Source organism: Sceloporus undulatus, chromosome 7 (assembly GCF_019175285.1).
Source record: "Sceloporus undulatus isolate JIND9_A2432 ecotype Alabama chromosome 7, SceUnd_v1.1, whole genome shotgun sequence".
In the NCBI taxonomy this organism is placed as follows: Eukaryota; Metazoa; Chordata; class Lepidosauria; order Squamata; family Phrynosomatidae; genus Sceloporus; species Sceloporus undulatus.
In genome coordinates this window covers 16,380,339-16,401,855 of record NC_056528.1, presented here as the reverse complement: position 1 = coordinate 16,401,855, position 21,517 = coordinate 16,380,339, and the positions used below count along the sequence as shown (strand labels likewise).

The window sequence follows — 21,517 nt, the reverse complement described above, 5'->3', positions numbered from 1 at the left end:
AATATTCAAAGATATAGCCGTATTACTCTGAGACTATCTGCACAAAAGAAGTTGGCAGCATGAGCTTTCGTAGACTTCAGTCTACTTCCGCTTATGCATTGGAGGAAGTAGGCTCAAGTGTACGAAAGCTCATGCTGACAACTTTCTTTCAGTTAGTCTCAAAGGTGCTATAGTAACTCTCTGCACAAGTAGTATGATTTGTACTCAGCCCTCAAATCATTGGGAGAATCCTGTTTGAAATCTTCCTGTGCAGCATTATCTAGTAACAGACTGGAAAGGGTAGCAGGAAGTTTTTTCTCTGTTCCTGTCCCTAGATGCATACATTTTTCCATATCTGCTCTTGCACTTCAGGCCAGACCTCTAAATTTCACATAGAATCATCACATCAGTTCATCAGGATTGCTAAGGAACTGCTCTCAAAAGGGCTAAATCATATTGACTATAAGGCCAGGTGAGTTTATCTTCTACTACTACCACAACTCAAAAGGTTTAGTTTTGTTTTAAGACATTGTTTCATCACTTCTCAACGCACCAAGATGCCTTAGATTAGAATTATTTCAATTATGCAGGTTGAGCTTCAGTATTCAGCCCAGTTAAAAATGAAGTCCTTGTAAATGTTTAACCAACATGGGCTTTAATCCTAACTAGAGTAGAGCCGCTGAATCAATGCGATGTCCCTGTGCGTTGGCTCACCACTCAGCAATTGATTCAGTGACTCTAGTGTAGTTTGGTCTAATCAATTAGATACACTGCAGTTACCCATCACTCAGTGTTTTCCTTGTTTGACAAAGAAAGCAGAAGATGTTGACTGTAATTTGTCACATTTTATTAAGAAAATATTTTATCCAATAGAAAAACTTTTCTTTTAGCATTTATGCAAACCTTAAACATGCTTACCCCTATATAAATAAACTCATGCTTCTTTTATGAAATGTACACAGATATGTTCATGGCTGTAATTTTCAGTGCTTCAAATAAATTGTACACACCAGTACAGATGTCACCGTTCCCAAAAACAGAACATTCAACTAAATACATGGAGGGAATAAAACCTGAGCTCATAGCTGAAAAGTCCCAAGGACTGTTGTTGACCAGGACTTAGAAGCAAATGAGGTAGTCATCTTCACATACTTGTGAACCCATATTATTGGCACTGGTCCCACCAACATTAGTTGCGTATGTCACTGCTTTTCTACAATTAAAAAAACACGAATGTTATTTTGCCATGAACAATGCTACCTACAAACAATATCAACAGGCAAGCAAAGCAGCAATACCAATTTCATTTTACTTGTTTTGACAGGCTATGTGTTGTACTGATGGGTAACTTCAGTCTGTGATGAAATGCCAGTTGCTCTCCTGGCAAGTTAAAAGTATGCCTTAGGGAATGAAATAACTAGGCTATGCCAAAATTCTGTTAGGACCTCACATACCATTATGGCTAAATAATTTTAGACCAAAAGGTAAAATAGAGATGTGTCAAAATAAAATATGCACAAGAAACGCCAGTGCCAGAGACAATCTACAAGTAGGAGCAGATGCTGGGATAAAGTTTCATGCCGTTTGCTACCAGCCAGAGGAAGTAAGGCTACTGCAGATCATCCCTCCTCCCCAAAAAGCTCAACATCTTAACAGAAAACTTAACCTTGCCACTGGTGAAAGAGTTGCAAGGAGCTTGCAAGAAATAACTGCCCCAACAGTTAACTTCCAGGCAGCAAAAAAGAAGGAAAAGCCTTGGCCTCGGCCACCAGCCAAAGTAGGGGTTCCCAACCTTCAACGACTGTAAATTATGCATTTGCACACATTTGATCCAAAGGTAAGATTATTCATCTTCAAATGAAAACAGAAAGGCTTTCACGCAGACAAGTAAAAGCATTCAACTTGCTAGAAAAGCTTACCTGGTTCCTTATAAGATTCAGCTCTTCCTGCAAAGAGTCTGTCAACCCGGAGGAGTTCAAGGACAGAAACAGCGAATCTGTGGAAGTGCTGCTAACCAGTTCGTCCAATGCATCGACTTGCCTCTTCAGGCTGTGGAGGGTGCCTTCCGTCTGCTGTTTTCCTTTAATCAACACTTCCGCTTGCTTTGACATGCATTGCCGAAGCCGAGCCTTAACAACAAAAACAGGGAGCCCATGGTCAGTTTACAGTTTATGAGATGAATGTTGCTATAAAGGCACAGCTATAAGAGACTACTATGCCATGTATCTTATGAGATTTTGGTATCCCACCCACTGAAGCTTTGTAAGGTTTGCAGCGCTGGGCATGGGCTGTTATTACCTTGAGCCGATCTTCATGGTGCTGAAGTTTTTCTCGGCGCGCTTTGCCACGCCACTGTTCATCCTTGAGGGGAAAAAAGAACAGATTACCAAAGGTTTTTGTGCAGTCTAGTGGTGGCCAGGTCCAGAGGTGTCCAAATACAGACTGCAAGTACATGTAATGGTGTGCTGACATCCCATTACATGTATTTGTGAACTATATATAAAACACAGAAGGTTGTCTTGACAGCACAGACTAAGGTCTCAGAGCAGAAGCCGCTGATAAATATAGGCTAGGAATATAAAGCACCTGGTTACTCCGTTCAAGTATGAAACCTTGCCTATAAACTTCTAGAATTCCCAAGAAACATATTTTAAGAAGATTTTAGGTGGGAACTTTAGAAACTCTGTTTTTTGAAGAGCAGATGGAAAGGAGGAGGAGGTTTTCCAGCAGCCAATGGCTGAAACCCCACAATGGGATTACATACTCTATGAGAAATGACACATTAGTTGTGCTACCCAATCTTTTGATTGGCAATATTGTACAATGGCACTGCTAAATGCACAATTGATTGGTTGGGCACATGCACACAAAATGGCACTACATGCACAACTCTGCTCCCACAGCCCTGAGCTGAATGCAGATGTTCTGCTTGAGACAAAAATGTTCAACTTCTTCCATAAGGGAAATTGTGCATGAATACATATTTCAGCCATTGTGAGAAAATCTTCCTGTATACGTGAATTTCCAATGCAGATTTCATGAGAGTGAGGAAGATGTGCATGAATACAGGAAGGGTGACTTTTGTTTCTTGTATTTGCACAGTATGCTGATAACTGAAACAGCTCTGACTTTTAACATTGATTTTAGTAGGGGTGTGTTTACCGTGATGTGGACTTTGGCTAGATCCAGCTTTTCATCAAAGCAGCGCATTCTTGTCTCGCTGTCTGTGAAGGGATAGTTTTCCTTCAGACTTTCCATGTCACTCTGTAGTCTTCCATTTGCTTCACAATGAGTGTCTGGACCTGGAGGAGACTGACTCAGATCTTTCAGACCGGTCCTCATTTTGTCTTTCACCTCCAGTTTCAGCATCTTCACTGTGCCTATCACCTCCTTCTGACGTTTCTCCAGATCCTCTTGATTCTTCATCTAAGTAACAGGATACAAGGACAAGTGAGGCACTTTGGAAACTAGCAAGAACTAGCACCCCATTTGCCAACAAAATTCAGTGCAGATACTAAGCAAGCCCTAGACAAACTACCTGCAGCAATGGAAAGTCATCAGTGGGCTCCCTATTTGAGAAGAATTGCATTTCTGCTGTTCTGTTTGAAACAGATACCAACCAAATGTCTCTGGAAGTCCCAAGTAGAGGATGACCGCTTCTCCCGTGCTGCTTGTCTCCTGTAATTGTCATGCAAGTGAAAACTGCCTCTGAAGATGGGATAGTTTCTGACTATTGTGCCTAACATCTTCAGACAAGTTTCTCCTTCATTATGGGTTTGTTAACATTATTTTTCAAAGCTATCTAAAGCACCCAATTGCACCATGTCATGTGGCTGTGAATCGCACAGATTCATTCTGTGCTGTAAAAAGAAACCCTGTTGCTAGGCTTGTCTAGAATCTGCTGATAAATTGATTTATTTCAGTGACCCCAAGTACCACTGTTGTGGGAAAGATGGGAAGGGAAAAACCCCTCTCTATCCTCTTCCTCTACACCATACAGAAGAGAAAATGGGAAGATTCGGGGGACCAGGCAACCAAAACACAAAGGTGATGGCACCATCCCTGCATTACCCAGTGTGAACTGAGTTAAAGAAAGGTTAGTGGTGGCATCTGGGCCAATACCTGTGACTTCAGCTGCACATATTCCTCTTCGATCTGGCAAAGGTCCCTCATCAACTGCTTTGCTCGCTGGTGGTTGTCTTGTGCTACTTTCTCCAATGAGGCCATTTCCTTCTGCAACAAATGGTTCTCCAGTTTCTGTTCCTAAAAAATAAAACAAAAAACCCATGGATGAATGGGGAAAGCTTTTCCTTTCGGTTTCCATGCTTTGAAACAAAACTGAATTATGATAATAACCCCTTGGACAGGACTGAGGCAAAGGCAAGTGGCACTAAGTAATACTGTATGTGCAGTAAAGAGGTGTAAATCTTCAATTACTTTGTCTTCTGAGAAACACCCTCTCCATCCACAATACTGTCCTACAGGGTTTTAATAAAAATTATTATGTAAGAGATATTCTGAACACTAAAAAACCAAAATGTTGAGCATGAATGCACCTTGGCTGAATGGCTCCAAAGAAGGCTCTTACCAATGCTCAATCTCCTTAAAGAAAAGCATAATTAAAGTAACTACAAACATTCTTTACCACAGCAAGAACATACATGAAGAGATGTTTCAAACTGTGCCCTCTGAGTCTTGATAGTTTCCTTCAGGCTTGCTATTTGCTTTTCGGCCTTTGTCCTCTCTGCTTGGATCTTGCTATGAAGTACATTCTCCTCGGCCTTTGAGAGGTCGAGCCTCCGTTGGAGGGACAAAACCTCATCTGCTTTTTCTTGCAACTTCAGTTCTTTTTCAGAGAGCTGGTGACCTAAAATCAGATCATTCCGCCTGGGTCACCAAAAAAAGTCACAGACATGTACCGAATTGCAGCCCCCACCTTCTGACATACCCTCACAGTTGTATAGTGCTCCCTCCTCACGGTATTCTGAACCGCATTCGAATCTATCTGGCTGTCTCTTCATGACTATAGCCACACAGTGGGCTACGTGGCAACTTGGCTTTGAAACTGTGATTCCCATGTCTAAAATGAAACCTAAGTATTACCCAGGTTCTATAAGGGCTTGTTCTAAAAACATTACTATCTGATCCCCTGGGGACTGAACAGAACTGTCAGTTAATATATATCAATATATCAGTGGCTATAGCCTAAGGGCCAACATACGAGTTTTCTTGATGGATTCTTCAAGTGTCAACTGCCAGGATTCCTCTTCCTGAAGCTTTCGGATTCGCCCTTCTGCCTCTTGAACTTTGGCAGTCACTTGCTCCAGTTGGCGCTGCTGTTCGGCCAGCTCTTGTCTCAACTGCTGCTTCTGATCCTTCAGTTTAGCTGTACACTCATCCAGCTTCTTTTCTTCAAGCCGTGTGTCTTCCCTGAGGTGCTGAAGGATCTAGCCAGAGACGACAGGCCAAGATTTAATCTTTGTTGGCTGAAATATCCCACCTTATTTTTCTCTCCTCCCATAAAGCTCCCAGGGCCCCCAACAGCTGAGTGCGTCACCTCAGGTCAGAATTTTCTCAAAAGGACAAACTATCCTAAAAAGGCAGTAATACCAGAGCTTTCACACATAGGTTTTGAGAATCATTTCCATTTACAGAGCAACAGTTGAACCAAAGAATGTGTGTGCAACATGCTAAACACCTTAACATTGTCCAAGAGAGTGGATTAAACTCAGGTACCTTCTCTTGTTTCGCCCGCTCCAACTCTTGCCCTTCTATTTCCCTGCAAACTTTTTGCAGCTGGATTTCCATCTTCCTTTGTGCTTCTTGGCATTTCTTGCATTCCTGTGTATATACTCCAATGCTGCTTTTCAGGGCTGTCTGTTCTTGAAGCAGTTCCTCTTTCTGCTTTGCGGCATTTTTCACATCCTGCCATTATAGAGCAAAATGACATTTAGAAAGGAAAATAAGATAAAATAACAGCAACGCTCAGCTACAATTAAACATTATCTCAAGAGCTTTCAATATTGCAGCAGTGATGTTTCAGGTGCCTCCAAAATGTACCCTTGCTACTAAGCCGTGATGAGAAGGGCTTGAAATAAGAAAAGAATAATCATCTTTAAGTATGTATGTACTCTTCATCACATCACAGCCTAATTCTGCGCACGTTAGTCCTTCTGAATTTAAGAGAATATACAACCGGTTCAGGATTGGGCTGTTAATTTTTGTTAATGGCTTCACATTTCAAAGTAGATTTTGGTTTCTCCATTATGTCTTGAATACTAAAGCTAAATGAATCTCACCTCTTCTAGCAGCTGAAGACGATGCCTGGAATCACTCAGTTCAGTCCTCAATATATTCAGCTCCTCCTTTCTTTCTAAAGAAAATACATTGTAGAAAAAAGGTAGTAATCAAGATAGAAATATCTGAGGATACATAAAGAAAATCTGTCTCATACCCAAGGTTATAATACTGTAGCTGTCATAAAAATAACTACTACAGAAGTAATTAGAAAACTTTTCTCTACCATGAAGATGCTTTTGTAGGTCTCCAATGTCTCCATTCAAAGATACTTTATGTTTTTCCAGCTGGTCAATATCAAACTGCAATTTCTGGGCATCCAAGTTCATTTTTTCTTTGCTAGCAAGGGTAGCTTTATTTCTGTCTTCAGCAGAAGCCAAGCTTCTGTAGAATGAGATTAAGACACAGTGTTTTTAGAAATCTCACTGATATTTCTGGCAAGTTTACTTACAAACATCCAAAGGAATGATGGAGCATGTCATTCCAGTTCTTAGGTGAGACTTTAAGCTTCAACACAGAAGTGACTGCTGCTTAGAGCTGAATTGATCCCCATAGCTATCAAGGTGTTACAAAACAAAGCAAACAAAAACCCTTCACCAAACTGCCTGATAATATCTAACAACATTCATCATATAAATATCTTTCTTCATCTACTGTAACTCCTTTACCTTTTGGTTTGGGAGAGTTTCTCCTCCAAACGCTCACAGTTTTCTTCTAGCTGCTGTTTCTCATTGCTCAGGGCCCTGATGCTTTTCTGAAGATTGCGGAGCTGAGAATTCAGTTGCTCCACTTCTTGGTGAGTCTTCTCCAGAAGCCGCCTCTGGCATTCTGCTTCCCCTCGCTGCTGCTGGGATGCTTGCTGGATATTCTCTAATTCCAGCTGCTCCTATTGAATGCATTGTTAGACACATATAAACCCAGGGAAGTATTTCATTTTATTCCACAGAACACCAATTTGTGATGCTTGCTTCACGTCTTGCATGACACAGCTGTACAATATTATATTTCCATAATGCTGAAAGCATTCATAAACTGGCATCTTTATTCTTTATTGGTGGCATGGTTAATTTGGGGGGAAATTTCATGGAACTTTTCCATACAATATGACATTTATTTGTACATTAGAAGCCTATTGATTTTAATTTTATGTGTAATAAGCAGTATAAAGTTCTCACACTTTCCCTCAAAGTCATGTTATTTTTTGCAAAGGCTTTTTGAATAATCAACTATACTTTGTACCTGTGGAAGTAAGACATTTCCTCCAGACAATGCATAAATTGACACTGCGTGGGCCATTTCAAACATTGCAAGGAAGCAACCTAGATTTGTTACTTAGTACAATTACTACAGAGCTATACAGCTCTCTGATAAATGTACTGGCAAGATACTTGTGCAACTCGTTTTATATTTTTAGGCTGCTATTCAACACATCTTCTGCGGTGCATATTCTAACAAATGTAGTATGCGCAGGAACAATTGGGATTTAGTTGGCACAGTGGTGATGGGTACCTTTTGGATAAAGCCATTCATTTAATGGCCTGACTATACTCCTCTTAATATTAACCACGTTTGAACTGTACAGGGCTTCCTATGTTGCAGAATCATGGTAAGAGCCACCCTTTCTTACCTCCAGGACTGCAATCTGCATTTTTTCCAATTCGCTAACTTTTTGGCTATGCTGGAGTTCCAGGTCTTTCAGCTCACTGTTCTTTAGCTGTAATCTTTCCAGAACATGCTTCAGTTCTGAGAATTGATGAGAGAGAGAGACAAAACCATTTAAGTTCTAAGTAAATCAAATCAAATGAAATAAAGGATGTTCCTACCATCTTCAGCTGAAATCAACACTAAACATCTCTGGCAACAATGCTGGAAAGAGAGCAAGCTGCTTCAGATCCTGGATGGTTGCTGTCAGTTGGGGATAGAAGAGCCGCCCCCCCCCCCCAAACTCATGGCCTTCAGATGCATCTGACTACAACCTCATCACTTTAATTGTTATCAATGGGGACATTAAGTGTGCACATGGTAACTATTTTAAAGCCAAACCTGTCTTATGCTTCATGATCAGCTGCAGGACGTCCTGGAGTTTCTCCTCCTCTTTTTGGATTTCTTGCATTATGAGAGACAGCTGGGCTCTTTTCTCACTTAGTTGGGCACTGAGTTCTCCTTTCTGAACACTCAGGTCTTCTAGAAATGACTTCACTTCCTAGGCAAAAGAACCAACACTGCCATTTTAAAAATTGTAATAGCTTAGTTGAAGTATCACAATGCTATGAATATGTAAGTCCTAGAAAGTTCAATAAGATTTCTTTCCTATTAAGCACTGCAACCTAAATAGTTTCTTTTCCTCACTTAACTTCCTACATTTGATCTGGCTTGAAAAACACAAATTAGATGTTCAAAAAATCAGTGATAAAGCAACAGAATAGTTTGAACTACAGATCTACCAGGAAAACATTTCCAATTTCTGAGAAATAACACCAACAAACCTTTATTTGTCGTTGTTTTCTGGCCACTTCAGCTTCACCATCCCTGAGAGCTTCAGCAAGGTCACTATTTTTCTGGATGATGCTATCTTGGAGAAGATGTAGCTCTTCCTCTTTTTGACCAAGCATTTGGTTCAAAAGTTGGAGCTCCTGCTGTTGCGCTGCAGTCTTAGAAAACAGGAAGGAGACAAACTAACTCCAATGCAAACCTACAAGTAGCTTTATTTGGTTGTTCTAAGAATTGACATAATATTTTGAAATATCCAGAACCCTATAAAACATTACCTACACGCTAAGTATTACTATTGTCATTGTGACTACCACCATCACCATTATCCACATAAGGAAAGAAGGAAGCCATAAGTGTGAGGTCTCCTAGCTTTATTTCTCCAGGCTTGGAATGCCAGAGACCAAGTAAAAAGGGTGCAAGTCTTTCAGTTGTGACATTTTAGCCATGCATGTCCCACTGGCTTAAACACAACATGTTTCCAAGTAAATGGGGACAAAACTACAGCTAAGACGCGGATCTTTAGGTGATGAGTCTCCTCTGCCCCATTGTATGAGACTTGTAAGTCTTGACTGCCTTAACTGTTCACACATTTTTCTTTTCAAAATGTCTCTATGGTCTTCTTTTCCTACTGCCTTCTCTTTGAACCCTTCTCTCCATAGAAACTAATTCTCTAGTTCAGACTAAGAATGCCCTTCCTATCTCCCACCCAAGTCCCTTTCCCCTTACAGCACCTTATCACAGGACTATCTTTCCTCCTGACATCCAACTCTTTTCCTGTTTTTGTATTCATCTGTTCACCCCGGCTTAGTCCGACTGACCTTTCTTCCCTTTCCTCCCCAATATGCCATGTATTCAGAACTGTCTGGGAGACATTACAGGGGACATTATCTAGGTAAAAAACACTTGGCTCACATTGTCTCTGCCTTTCCTGGTGGAAGGAAGGATTAACTCATTCAAATGCCTCCTCGTTCCAAACCAGGAATGTAAGCCTTCAAGAGAAGGCCTCTTATTATTGTTACTTTTTTTTTTTACAGTAACTTGCAGTTTGACAACTGGATTAATAAAATGAGTTTATATCCTTTTCTCTGCTCCTTAACAAAGCTGTCTACTTCTCATTCCTGTCAGAGCTATCTAGGACTAGAACATATATTGCTATAACAGGATGAGATGGATCAAACTGATTTTCTTACACCATAAATTCTACTCACCTCATCCTTCAGCCTCTCTAAATCACTCTTTTTGCTCTGAAGGATATGCTCTGCTTCTTTAAGGATGTGGAGATGGTGGTCTTCATTGCCTTCAGCAACTTGTATATTTGCCTGAAGCTTCTGAAGGCTAGAAGAATTTGGGATTAAAATAATTTTTGACGGAGATTTAAACACTTGGTAGTCCATTGTCACTCAGTTAAATTGCTGAGTGAGCAAGAAATACATACTATGGAGAGAAGCTATACAGATTTGATGGTTCTGGTGAGATGCCCAACTGAAGGCTCTAGTTCAGTAATTCCCACACTTCGGTTCTCAGATTTTTGGATATCAGCTCCTGGAATCCCTTGAGGACCAAAGTTTGGGGACCACTTTTTCAGTCCTTCACATCACCAACCATAAACATAAGAGAGAGTTGTGTAGAGACTGAGGCTATTCTGAGTGCAGGCATCCTTCAAGAGAGATTAAATTATGTATTAAGTATTCCTTAAATATCTTAATTAGTTTTTCTTTTTAAAAAACACTCCCATACTTTATAATTGCAAGCCAAAACCCAGTCTAACCTACATTTCGGTCAAGATTTCAATCTTCTGGCTCAAGGACTGAAATTCAGAATCCTTTGCTGATACGACTTTATTGATTTCCTTCAAAACCCCTTCTTGTTCCATCTTGTGTTGTTCTAAGTCCTTTGCGTCTGCCTGAAGCAACCTGAAATACAGTCATAAAAATGTCTGTTTATTGCTGATTGCTTGCTCACAATGACTGGTTCAGGTTCTTACAGTTTTTTATTTTTATACAGGGTCTAAGCAAAAAGACCCAAATCTTAGAAACCTCTTGAGGCCAACAGCTACAAGACACTGAGCTCTTTTAAGATGACACCCACTATTTAGGGCCAAACAGTGTGACTTAACGTAGCTCCAGTTCACCTTAGCTGCTGATCTGCTTTTACAAGCCTCACAGCCATCTCTTGAGCCCGTCGTTCCAGCTCCTCGGCTTCTTTCTCAGTTCGAGACAAATGCTGTTTAGCACCGTTATACTTCTGGATGGTGTCTTTGGTCTAGAGAAAAAAAATGCTATTTTTTGAGATGCAAGCTACTAATCAAATTAGCAAGCTCCGTATTATTCAGCATAGAGAAGTAAGGTACAGTGGGCTCTTAGTATCCACTGGGGTTTTGTTCTGGGATCCCATATGGAACCAAAATCAGCGAATGCTCAAGTCCCATTATATCCAATGGCATAATAAAATGCTATCCCTTATTAAAAAAATGTCAAAATCAAGGTTTGCTTTTTGGAATTTAAATATTTTAAAAATATTTTCAAGTTGCAGATGGTTGATTCACAGACAGAACCTGTAGATATGGAGGGCTGACTCTATGTTACAAGAATCAGTAGAACAGCAAAAATAATTCACTAGAATGAGAGCTAGCATGGCAGAGTGGTTTGAAGGTTGGTCTACGACTCTGGAGACCAGGGTTCAATATCCCGCTCAACCATGAAACCCACTGGGTACCTTGCGCAAGTTACGTGCTCTCAGCCTCAGGGGAAGGCAATGGCAAACCCATAGGTATTCTTATCCACAGTAAATCAAGCAAATCTACCTGTAGCTAAGAGCTGACAGCTTGGAACTACTAATGCGTCTTTTGGAATTCTGAGTTTTGAAACAGACAAAATCCAAAATTACTTTTCCTCGTGTATTTTCAAGTTCAATTTCTGCTTCAGCCAGAAGTCTGTCTGCCTCCCGGAGTTCTGCCCGTCGCTTCAAGAGGGTTTTTTCCATGCATTTGATTTCATCCACAATGTTCTCATGGTGCTGTAGAGATTTCTCTAGCTCCAGCTCTGAAAGGAAGCCACTCATGTGCCCATCAAGAAAGTCTCTAAAACACAAGAAGGATCATTAATTTATTTCCCACAAAAAGCCAAGGGGAGCTTTTTATGAAGCTCACAACCCTCCTTCCCCTTTTAGCCAAACCAAATGAAGACAGTAGGCAGGCTCAAAGAAAAGACAGGCAAACATTCTCCTCTACACAGTCTCCTTACTTGCGTTTATTTCGTTTCTGGGCTGTTTTACGCAGCTCTGTTACTTGATGCTCCAGCTCTTCTCTTTCACTCAACAGGTCTTGAATGCCTTGGTGCAATTCTTCCATCTCTCTATTATGTTCATGATGAGAGATTCTAGTAGACTTGCTTTTCTGCTTTTCAGATTTCAACTTATCTATACTGTCTTCAAGCCTTAATATTTCATTTTCCTGAAACACATAAATAGCAATTACCATGCTTTCAGTAATAAGGAAACATGCATCTAAAAAGTCTGAATTGTATAGTGAAAAGAAAGGCAAGAATCAGTCTTCTTTTAAAATTATGAACTAGTGATCTAGATTTATTGCAAGTCCTATTATTAGCAGGGCATAGCATTATTGTAGCAAAAATGAGCAATGCTTATCATTCCTGTATTACAGGTGGGGTATAGCTAGCTAAGACAGTGGATTGCTTAAAGCAACCTAACAACATGGTTGCCTGGAGGTGATAACCAGCAGATATCCCCAATTCTCACCCACAACACTGAGACATTTATTTTAGCTTCATAAACTGGTGTCTTTTACCAAGCCAGGACTCTTACCAAGTTGTGATGTTCAGGGATGTTGCAATGAAGTACTCCAACAGGAACAAGAGGCACTGAACAGTTAGTGGGAACAGGAGAGTAATAAACAAGATGAGCCCCAGCAGGAGGCGGGCCATGTACCACTGTAGTTGGAGCAAGAATTCCTCCATTGGCTGGTATGGATGGGGACGGTGGGCAATACACAACTGTTCCCAAAGGTGCCGGAGCACCATCTGGCAGAAGAGAATAAATGACTGATCCAGGAGGTGGTACAAAGGAAGAGACATCGTGAATGTTCAGCTCACCTTCTTCTTGTTTCCCTGAATTGTGGAATACAACAAAAACATCTGACCTGGAAGCTTAAGAATACTATTAAGAAATCTGGGAACAGAAACACAGACACAAAAAGCCAAAATATCCACCTTCTAGAGAACAAGTGCAGAGTGTAGAAAAAAATTCTAAGCTGATTGTTGTAGAACAATCAGCATTGCATGTCTGATGTTATTTGTTGTCAATTTGGTTTTGCATTTGTCTAATTTTATTGCAGTTATATGGAACTGTATATGTCAGTTTGAAAGCTTCAACTGGGCCAGTATATAGGTCATTTAAAAACAACAATAACCACCTTCTCCAGAAGGAATAGTAACAAATACGCTGGGGAGTTGCTTCTGTTCAACAGGTTATGTGTACAGAAATGCTGGCAAAAAAGAGATGACCACAGCAGGCATTGCTTGCACCAGCCTTTTAAAAAGACATGCAGAAAATATCAGAATCCTGTAATGGCAAAAGTAGTAACAGCAGTGGAATCTAATTCTAAGTAAGACTGCAAAGATACAGGCTATAATTTACATGCCTGTGGAATAATAGGGTTGTTGGGCTTTTGACCACAACTAGTTGCTTGTGCTTTCAACAACTACATAGCGGAAACACATGCTTTTAGCTCTTAGAGCAATAGGAGAAACTATTTGGCAAACAGTTCTGAAAAAGTACAGAACCAGCCATCACTCTCAGATATAACATGACAACTGAACTGACTTACTTTCATTGAAGAGAGATTCCTGTAGGCCACTTCTGACTGGCGTGTGCAAATGACACTCTCTGGCAGCAGGGGAGGCTGAACGCTCCTTTTTGCTTGGCTTATTCTCTCCAAGTTCTTTTCTGATTGGGGTTGACATGGGACATTGCAAACCAACACCAGAGTCTTTGGTGCTCTGAGATGCAGGAGTAGATGCCTTTAAGATTATTTGAGAGGGAAACAACAAATAACAACACTGTTAGGACAAACATTTCATGAAAAATACTACTTACTGTATGAGTCCCCTTAATGCCCTTTGTTTCAAAAAATAAGGAACTCATGTCCGAAGTTAAAAACAGGGAAACATGGGCTATTTAAATATTCTAGTAATTCTGCTGGAGGAATAACAAAATACTCTCCAGGGTCCAGCTTCTGTTATGAATGTCAAAATGTAAGAGAATATAATTTTTGGTTAGTTCCTAATCTGCTTATCTCTACCTTCAAGTTAAGTAGGATGTATTCCCTCTACTGGAGCAACACTATGTTGTCTGAAAGCATACACTCACTGATCAATATGAACAAACACCTCAGCAAGAAAAGCATAGTGCCCATATTTATGAATAAATAAGGAGCAGTTGCAAGAAAGAGGCCTATTAACATGGATATCCAGTATGATTAAGAGTCAACTGAGTCATTTGGGACACTGGCTGAAGACAAGCTGCAACACATAGCAAGATGCTACTGATCTGCATAACAGGTTTGAAAGCCCACGGTACAAACTTGAACATTGCTTCATACAAAACAAGGTAGTAACATGTTTATGTATTACAATCACATGCTATCTCATGCTTGTCTGCTACAATGAAGGAAGAAAGAGCGTGTGGAGGAGGTGCTCCCATTTGCAGAAGAGACTAAGTATTGATAGTCTGCATCTAACTTTGCTCTCAGAATTTCAGGTGTTTATAGGACAGTTTTGTGTACTCAGCTCTTTGGACTACTAATTTTTTGGCTGCATGTGCTCAAAGGCACTCTTGTCTCTAAGAGTATATTCTCTCACTCTTAACCACAGTGAGCCAGAAAAGCCTGCAAGACTGAAGTCATCTCATGCCAAAAATGAAATGACACTTGCCATCTACAGATAATTTCCAAGGAAAATTAATAATTATCTCCAAATCCACCTTTCTAAATCCATTAAAGTGCTTTAAAAGATCCATGGGGAAATAATTTCTGTCTCTGATTCTTTCCCATCAAACGTCTAGTTTTCATACTTGTGATGATGAAGGCATGTAAAACAAGTGTCCCCTCTGTTTGAGCGGCTCCATTATGCTGGCAATAGTATCATTCTGGTGAGAGATGGCATGCCTGAGTACTGCAATTTCATTCAAAATGCTGCTAATTTCGTCTCTGGAACCTGCAAGAGAATTAAAATTTTTAGCTCATTATATATGAGATTATAGGTAAATGAAAGAACCTGTCAATCAGTGATCAACTAAATATTCACATTGAGAAAGTAGTTCCAAAGCAGTATATTTCCATGATGTTGTCCATAGGTCAGGAGAATTCAGGGATTCAGTGCCCCATTTAACTCCTTTCTGCATGATAAGCAGGATCACAGAAATTTTGGAAACTTCCCTCTATCATGGAAATACACTGCTTTGGAACTACTTTGTCAGTACAAGATACTGGGCCATAGAAAGATGGAAATACATCTGAATTTGTTTTAAAATGTATTTAAAAAACAACCGCAGTGGAGGGAAAAGAAATTGGAGAGAAAATATTACCTGCCCTGGCCTGATCTAATGCACTGCGTAGTCGGTCTATTTCTGTTTTGTGGCATTTGAGAAGCTGATTTAACTGATCAATCTCCTCTTTCTGAGAACAGGAAGCAGTAGTTTCAGCAACAGCTTTTTTCATGTCATACTGAAATGATACAAGAACACCTCAGTCAACCCTTTTTGGCCTTGCATACAAAGTTTAACAAAACCAGACACTTAAGATACAGCCTCACTGCTCTCCCGAGGCAACTATGTCATGACCAACTATGTCAATGACCAGCACTTTCACCTGACCCTGGGATCTACTTAAATCCACTAACTCTTCCTGAAAACCAGGTTTCATTCATGTATTAAGGCCACACTGGAAGACATAAAAGTGAATCTGGTAACTCTGCCTTGTAACTAGTTAGGTTTCACTTTTGCCCTTATATTTAGTGTTGGAACATTCAGAGTAAATTGAATAACAACATACTTGCTCTTCCTTCTCTTTCAAAAGATTTTGCAACAGTTCTATTTCTGCTTCTGCCCTGGCAAGATCCTGAGAAGCTTGAGTAGCCTGCGTACAGAATTTTTCTGCTTCCTGAAGTTCCTGCAGTTTAGAAAGAAAGAAGAGATGTTGTATTAATTTATTTCACACATTTGCTGGCATTATGTGTTGATAATACACAGAAAGCTCTATAAATGTGATGTGTGTCTTATTCATTTCTTTATGTGAAAGGAATGATTAATGAGCTATTCTTTTGTATTTGTACTACTCCAGCTGAATTCATCAGTAGAGAGCTCCAATGTATTCTGCCTATTTAATAAGGTCCAGCATTGGGCTGGATCCTATTATTAAGAAGCTGGGGAGTGACTTAAGAGCTGCTAGCTATAACTAGGAGTTGCAACAATTTCAGAAGTGAAGTACATAGGATATGAAAGGCGACCTTAGACCAAGTAATGATTCAATTCCTTCTTTGTTCCTCTTTCATTAAGAAGTAAGGTACTGCACCCATCCCACTAACAAATGTATGATATTTTATTACTAAAGAAAATCATTACATTCTTTCACACTTCAATTTACAGTTGAAATTTATGCTCAAATTATAAGAGTCGTATAATATTTCACATGGCATCTAGAGAATGCCATAGTGTACTAAGTGTGCAGTTCTACCATATTGTACCTCGGTGCGCTCCTGATTAATTCTGGATACAGTCCCACGAAGCGATCGTAGCTGATCTTTAGCTGCACAGAGCTCTGCTGTTGCCTGTTTATCTGACGCTGATATTGCTCTCTTTAACTCCTTCAGCTCTTTATCAATGCCAAGGAATTGCATTTGCGCCCTGGCATCCTCAACTTTTTTCTGAAAGGGAAGAAAGCACCATTCAATGACATGAAAAATAATGTAACAGTTGCAACTGTAGTATGTAGTATCTGGAGAATTTGGGGAGTTGGAACTCAATATTTGGAGGGCACCAGCATAAAAGCGTTCTAAATTATTCATCTTTTTCATAATGTTTAGACCTACCCTGTTTGCCAGCTCTTCCAGTTGAGCAAGAATTTTTTCTTTCTCCTCCTCAGCTTCTTGAAGCTGTTGATCTGTGAGCCCCTGGATTTCTTCCATGCTCTTCAGCTTTTCACTCAGATGCTGGATTTCATTCTCTAGCTGTCGAACTCGGGTCTCATTCTGCCTTTTCTCAGATTTAATCTGAAGGTAAAATGCAAGAAAAGGGGAAATAGGATGCGACCTTTTAGTAACCATAAAGGTCACATACTGAGCTGCACGTTCTATTTTAGACACAGCTTATATATTTTAGATACTTTAATTTGCCGCCTATGTTTTATAAGCCATTTTAACATATATTCTATACTGCTTTCCATGTTTAGTTTTATTTATTGTTTGGGTCTACAGCTGCAGTGTCAAGAGAATGAATGATTGAGCATCTTCAGAATGCTTCTCATTCCTCTAAAGCATGAAAGCAGTCAGTGTGGTTTGTTTGCAGGAACAGACTGACACAGCTCTCTCTGAAAGCTAGAAGCAAAGAGTGATCTTTCACACTTCTCTGCCTAATCTGCCTTTCTCTTACTTTGGCTTCAGCAGCTCTGTTGCAGGCCAGTCGGTATTTTTCCTGTGCTTCTTCCAGCTTAGCTTGCTGAGATACCATCTGCTTTTGAAGCTCGCTCTCTCTGGCCTGTGATGCCTCATTTTCTTGCTGTAAATGAGCAAGCATCTCACCAAACTGTTTCTGCAGATCTCCAAGACTTTTTCCTAAAATATCCTTTGAGTTATGACACCTAAAAAAGAAAAGAAAAGAAAATCGGTCACACAAAATGAATGGAGAACAGTTTGCTTGGTGATCAAAAACATTCCTTTAAAGACCTAAGATCTGCAGTTAAGCTAGATGTTCAAAGAAAATGGGGGCCTCTGCCAATGGTGTGTCTGTACGCATGGAAGAATTATGACCCCCACAAAGGAAATTTTCCTTCAGTAAACCAGGTTTCTGGTATTGCAGAGTGACACACTGAAAATCATTCCCACCTAAGAACTCCTCTGTTTGCTGTATTCACATTCCCTTGGTACTTTCCTGCCCCCTTTCTTTGAATGTCTTAACTGTATTTCTAAATACTCAGCTGAAGTTTTAAGTTACTGCAATGGTAGAAATTGGGAGAGCGAACAGAACTTTCATAGAAAGGGCTGGATTCTTATTTGGGGAGCAATGCACTTATTCCCTCCTTCCTACACCTCCATCTCTGTCAAACATCTAAAAATCAGCAAGAATAGAGATATACGTTTCCAGCCTGCCACTATCCCCCTGAGTCTGTTTTCTCCAAGTTACAGCAAAAATGTATTTGGGAAGCTTGGATAAGAAAAAATGGCAAGCTCAGTACAGGAAAGGCATAGTGGATGGGAGAAGAGTATTTTCTGTGTCTTTATATACCTAAAAGACATATTTCTAGAATCAAATCTCTATCAAACATCTCATTGGATGTGAAAAGTACTTTGAGAATTAAGTCCACATCATACAACACAGAACACAAGTATTTCCAGGGTCTGAAAAGGAAATGCCTCCCTGTGAATGTATCACATCTCTGTTTTTAACTCACTTGATTTCTGCACCAGTCTGTAGCTTTCTTTTGAGTTCACTCACACGAGACAAGACTTCTTCAGGATGGATTAAGCTATCAACTGCGTGGTTCAGTTGGTTCTGAGCATCTTTCAGCTTCTGTTTCAAAAGATTATTATCCCTCTGTAAAAAAACACAAATATCACAGTAATCTGTTCTCAGCAAAATCTATCTTGTGGGGTTTTTTTAAATTCTATAAATTAAAGACGGATAGAACATGGAACATATTCTCAGCCTCAGGGTTAGGCAATGAAAAACCTCCTCTGAACAAATATTACTAAGAAAACCTCATGATAAGTTCACTCTAGGGTCGCCATAAGCTGGAAATGACTTGAAGGCAACAACAACAACCGCCGTCACTAACCCCATGGAGCTTAAAGCCATTTGCTACAGGGAACAATTTGTTACAAAAATAATGATTTCCCCTGACACCTCTAACTGAATCCTCCAAGGATATGTCTTTGGTAAGTTTTTAACAGAATCTCGTGAAGATAAAATATACGGCATAGATGCATATTTGATTTCCAATGAAACAGCTGGAGCCTTCTGAAAATTACGGCAGTGTCACATGTACTAATTCAAGGGCATACATTTGGGATACAAATACTATACCTGCAGCTGCTTGAGTTGGGAAATGAGCTTATTATTTTCCTGTTCTTTCTCTTCCAACAGCTGTGCTTTGGTCAAGGCATTCTCCAAGGCTTGTCTTTCTTTGCCGAGTTCAGCTTGGAGAGCAGAGTGTTCCAGCTATTCCCAACAGAAAAGAGAGAATGAGAAAGAGCGAGAGAAGGAGGAGGAGGAAGAAGAAGAAAAAAGAAAAGAAAAAGCATGCATTTTGTTTGATTGGTCCCAAACTATACTGGCCTACATAGTGAGTTCTATGGCATAAGTTCTTGGTCAGGACAATTCAATCACAACACTGCAGATTACTTTCCTGCCCTCTTTCCCCACCTCCTATGCTATAGTCCCCTCAGTTTTATCTCGTGATGGAAAGGTAAAGCTGGCAGAACAGTTGCTGCAAGCCAAGCCAAAGCCAGGGCCTCCCTCAATATGATTAGAACTGGATTTGTTAAAAAGGATCATTAAAAAAATTAAAAATTAACAACAAAATAAAATGAAGCCTAGCTTTATAATCTAGGTAAGACAGACTTCTATACCTGACTAAGCTGCTTCAGCCTTTCTAGCTCTTTCTTATGTCGATCGGCTTCTGTGTCTCGCGCCTCCAACTCAGCTTCCAGTTCAGCCCCATAAGCATTAAGGTTTCCTTGGGCCTCTTGCAGGGCTTTGTTGAGTTCTCTTTGCTCTTGGATTGCATGTTCAAGGTCTGCAATGTCCTGAAATCAAACATGTAGTTTACGATTTGGGGTTGTTGTGTCTTACTGGTTTCATGGCTACATCTTCTATCACCGCCAGACAGTAACTGTGCTCCACAGAGAAGGCACTTCAGGTTAGATGAAAAGGGAGTTAAGCCATTTATACCAAGACCTAGGATACCAACACAATGGCTCTGAATCAATAAGGCAAGGTTTACACAAACATGGGCTTCTCAGTACCATCCATCAATGTGTGAAATGCATGCAAAAAGGGACATGACCTGTTCACCATAATGTAAAACTGGGCCAAGTAGAGAGAGAGAAAAAAACTGGCCTGTAGCACAACTGTTGATGTGCTGGCTGAGACCAGAACCCCAGTTTTGCTTAACAACAACACTGAGTCGGGCTGAGACAAGCTTGCTAGTGAGTGGGAAAACACAGCATGGTATTTGGGTATGGAACTGTTCCTATAGCCTACTTTTCTCAGGTTTTCCGCATCCATGGCAACTATTTCCATCTGGTTTCTTTCCTTCTCCAGTTCTTCCACCCTCTGCAGCAAAGCTTCCTTATCTTTCCGCAATTCCTTGCATTCATCACTGGTCTGTTTGGCCTGACCCTTAACGCTCTCCAAGTATTCCTGTAACCCAGTGATAATTGCTTCTAGGTCTTTCTTCAGTGCCTCATTTGCTGCTATTTGGCCTGTGAACAGCAGGAGAGAAATAAGAAGAGTATTTCAACAATTAGATTGGCCAATGAACAGCAGGACAAATCCTGATTTTGTTGAAGGCAAGATAACAATACTAATCACATCCCAAAGCACATTTACATAGGAGAAATACCCTTGGATCTCACTATCTGAAGTGATAGAGTATATTTCTATTTACAATCTTGCTGTTCTATACAATATAGAATGTGAAAACAATCCAAAATTCCCGGGAAGGGAAGCTGGTCTAAGTAAAAGAGAGAATCACTCACATTTCCTGTTGTGAAATTCTCTGGGACTGAAAACCATCTAGAGCATAAACAAGAATAACAACAACCACATTTTCCCCACGGCTTTAAACACAGCAAATAAATGATTACTGATTAAGCTACTAAGGTATAAACCTATTCATCTGTGACTGTACAGTAATTCCATATCCTATTCTTTTGGCCAGGCTATTGTCCCTCTTTCTTGGCACTATCCCCAGATGAAAATTCTTTATCTAATTAGTATTGCCCTATGGAGGGAAAAACCAACCACCAGAGTTCTTTAAGAAGCTAATCTCCAAAGACTCCGGCTGACATTCTTCTACTACCCATGGAGAGCAACTCTAGCGTGCACATCTCCATCACCTGACTATTCATGTATCCAATCCAGTTTGTGGACAAATAATCAGTTTGCGCACTACTCAGCTCGATCACCCAGATAACTGAGCATTTTTATTCTACCTTGCCTGTGGTGTTTGGTGAAGCAGACAGGGGTGACTGCCTAAATCGAGAGAACAGGACGTGCCACATATGAGATCTGGGGGAGGCAAAACACTGCTTTTGGGTTTATAGATTATGGTCTAACTCCAGCTGTTTGTCCCAACTAGAGTGCCCACTGAATATCTAGGATTTACATACATCAGGAGAGGCAACAGTGTGACCCATGTGCCACACACATGCTCTCGGGATCCCTAGGTGCAACCCTGAAGCCCCCAGCCTCCCCATTAAAAACAATTGGGAAGATTTACTTGTGACAAGAAGTTGAG

General features: G+C 40.3%; 1 protein-coding gene across 4 annotated transcripts in view; it reads right to left on the bottom strand.

Moving 5' to 3' along the window:
- Positions 1 to 809: 809 nt before the first annotated feature.
- The window catches only part of CNTRL (centriolin), a 36,793-nt gene continuing 16,085 nt past the window's right edge, over positions 810 to 21,517 (bottom strand). For 3 of the 4 annotated variants that reach the window (XM_042478697.1, XM_042478698.1, XM_042478699.1), the window contains 31 exons: positions 20,260 to 20,480; positions 19,626 to 19,802; positions 19,081 to 19,215; positions 18,449 to 18,591; positions 17,431 to 17,638; positions 16,872 to 17,051; positions 16,527 to 16,706; positions 15,836 to 15,952; positions 15,370 to 15,508; positions 14,857 to 14,999; positions 13,613 to 13,805; positions 12,592 to 12,893; positions 12,012 to 12,220; positions 11,656 to 11,848; positions 10,901 to 11,031; positions 10,542 to 10,682; positions 9,978 to 10,104; positions 8,763 to 8,927; positions 8,320 to 8,479; positions 7,904 to 8,019; positions 6,945 to 7,162; positions 6,503 to 6,660; positions 6,279 to 6,352; positions 5,716 to 5,904; positions 5,201 to 5,426; positions 4,641 to 4,846; positions 4,102 to 4,242; positions 3,142 to 3,405; positions 2,278 to 2,340; positions 1,899 to 2,108; positions 810 to 1,192 (listed from right to left, as the gene is read on the bottom strand). In XM_042478697.1, the coding sequence (XP_042334631.1) occupies positions 1,169 to 1,192; positions 1,899 to 2,108; positions 2,278 to 2,340; positions 3,142 to 3,405; positions 4,102 to 4,242; positions 4,641 to 4,846; positions 5,201 to 5,426; positions 5,716 to 5,904; positions 6,279 to 6,352; positions 6,503 to 6,660; positions 6,945 to 7,162; positions 7,904 to 8,019; positions 8,320 to 8,479; positions 8,763 to 8,927; positions 9,978 to 10,104; positions 10,542 to 10,682; positions 10,901 to 11,031; positions 11,656 to 11,848; positions 12,012 to 12,220; positions 12,592 to 12,893; positions 13,613 to 13,805; positions 14,857 to 14,999; positions 15,370 to 15,508; positions 15,836 to 15,952; positions 16,527 to 16,706; positions 16,872 to 17,051; positions 17,431 to 17,638; positions 18,449 to 18,591; positions 19,081 to 19,215; positions 19,626 to 19,802; positions 20,260 to 20,480 (5,153 nt within the window). In that variant the 3' untranslated portion in view covers positions 810 to 1,168. Of the gene's footprint in view, positions 1,193 to 1,898; positions 2,109 to 2,277; positions 2,341 to 3,141; positions 3,406 to 4,101; positions 4,243 to 4,624; positions 4,847 to 5,200; positions 5,427 to 5,715; positions 5,905 to 6,278; positions 6,353 to 6,502; positions 6,661 to 6,944; positions 7,163 to 7,903; positions 8,020 to 8,319; positions 8,480 to 8,762; positions 8,928 to 9,977; positions 10,105 to 10,541; positions 10,683 to 10,900; positions 11,032 to 11,655; positions 11,849 to 12,011; positions 12,221 to 12,591; positions 12,894 to 13,612; positions 13,806 to 14,856; positions 15,000 to 15,369; positions 15,509 to 15,835; positions 15,953 to 16,526; positions 16,707 to 16,871; positions 17,052 to 17,430; positions 17,639 to 18,448; positions 18,592 to 19,080; positions 19,216 to 19,625; positions 19,803 to 20,259; positions 20,481 to 21,517 lie in introns of those variants that run through there. The other variant, XR_006104971.1, reaches the window with a different exon arrangement.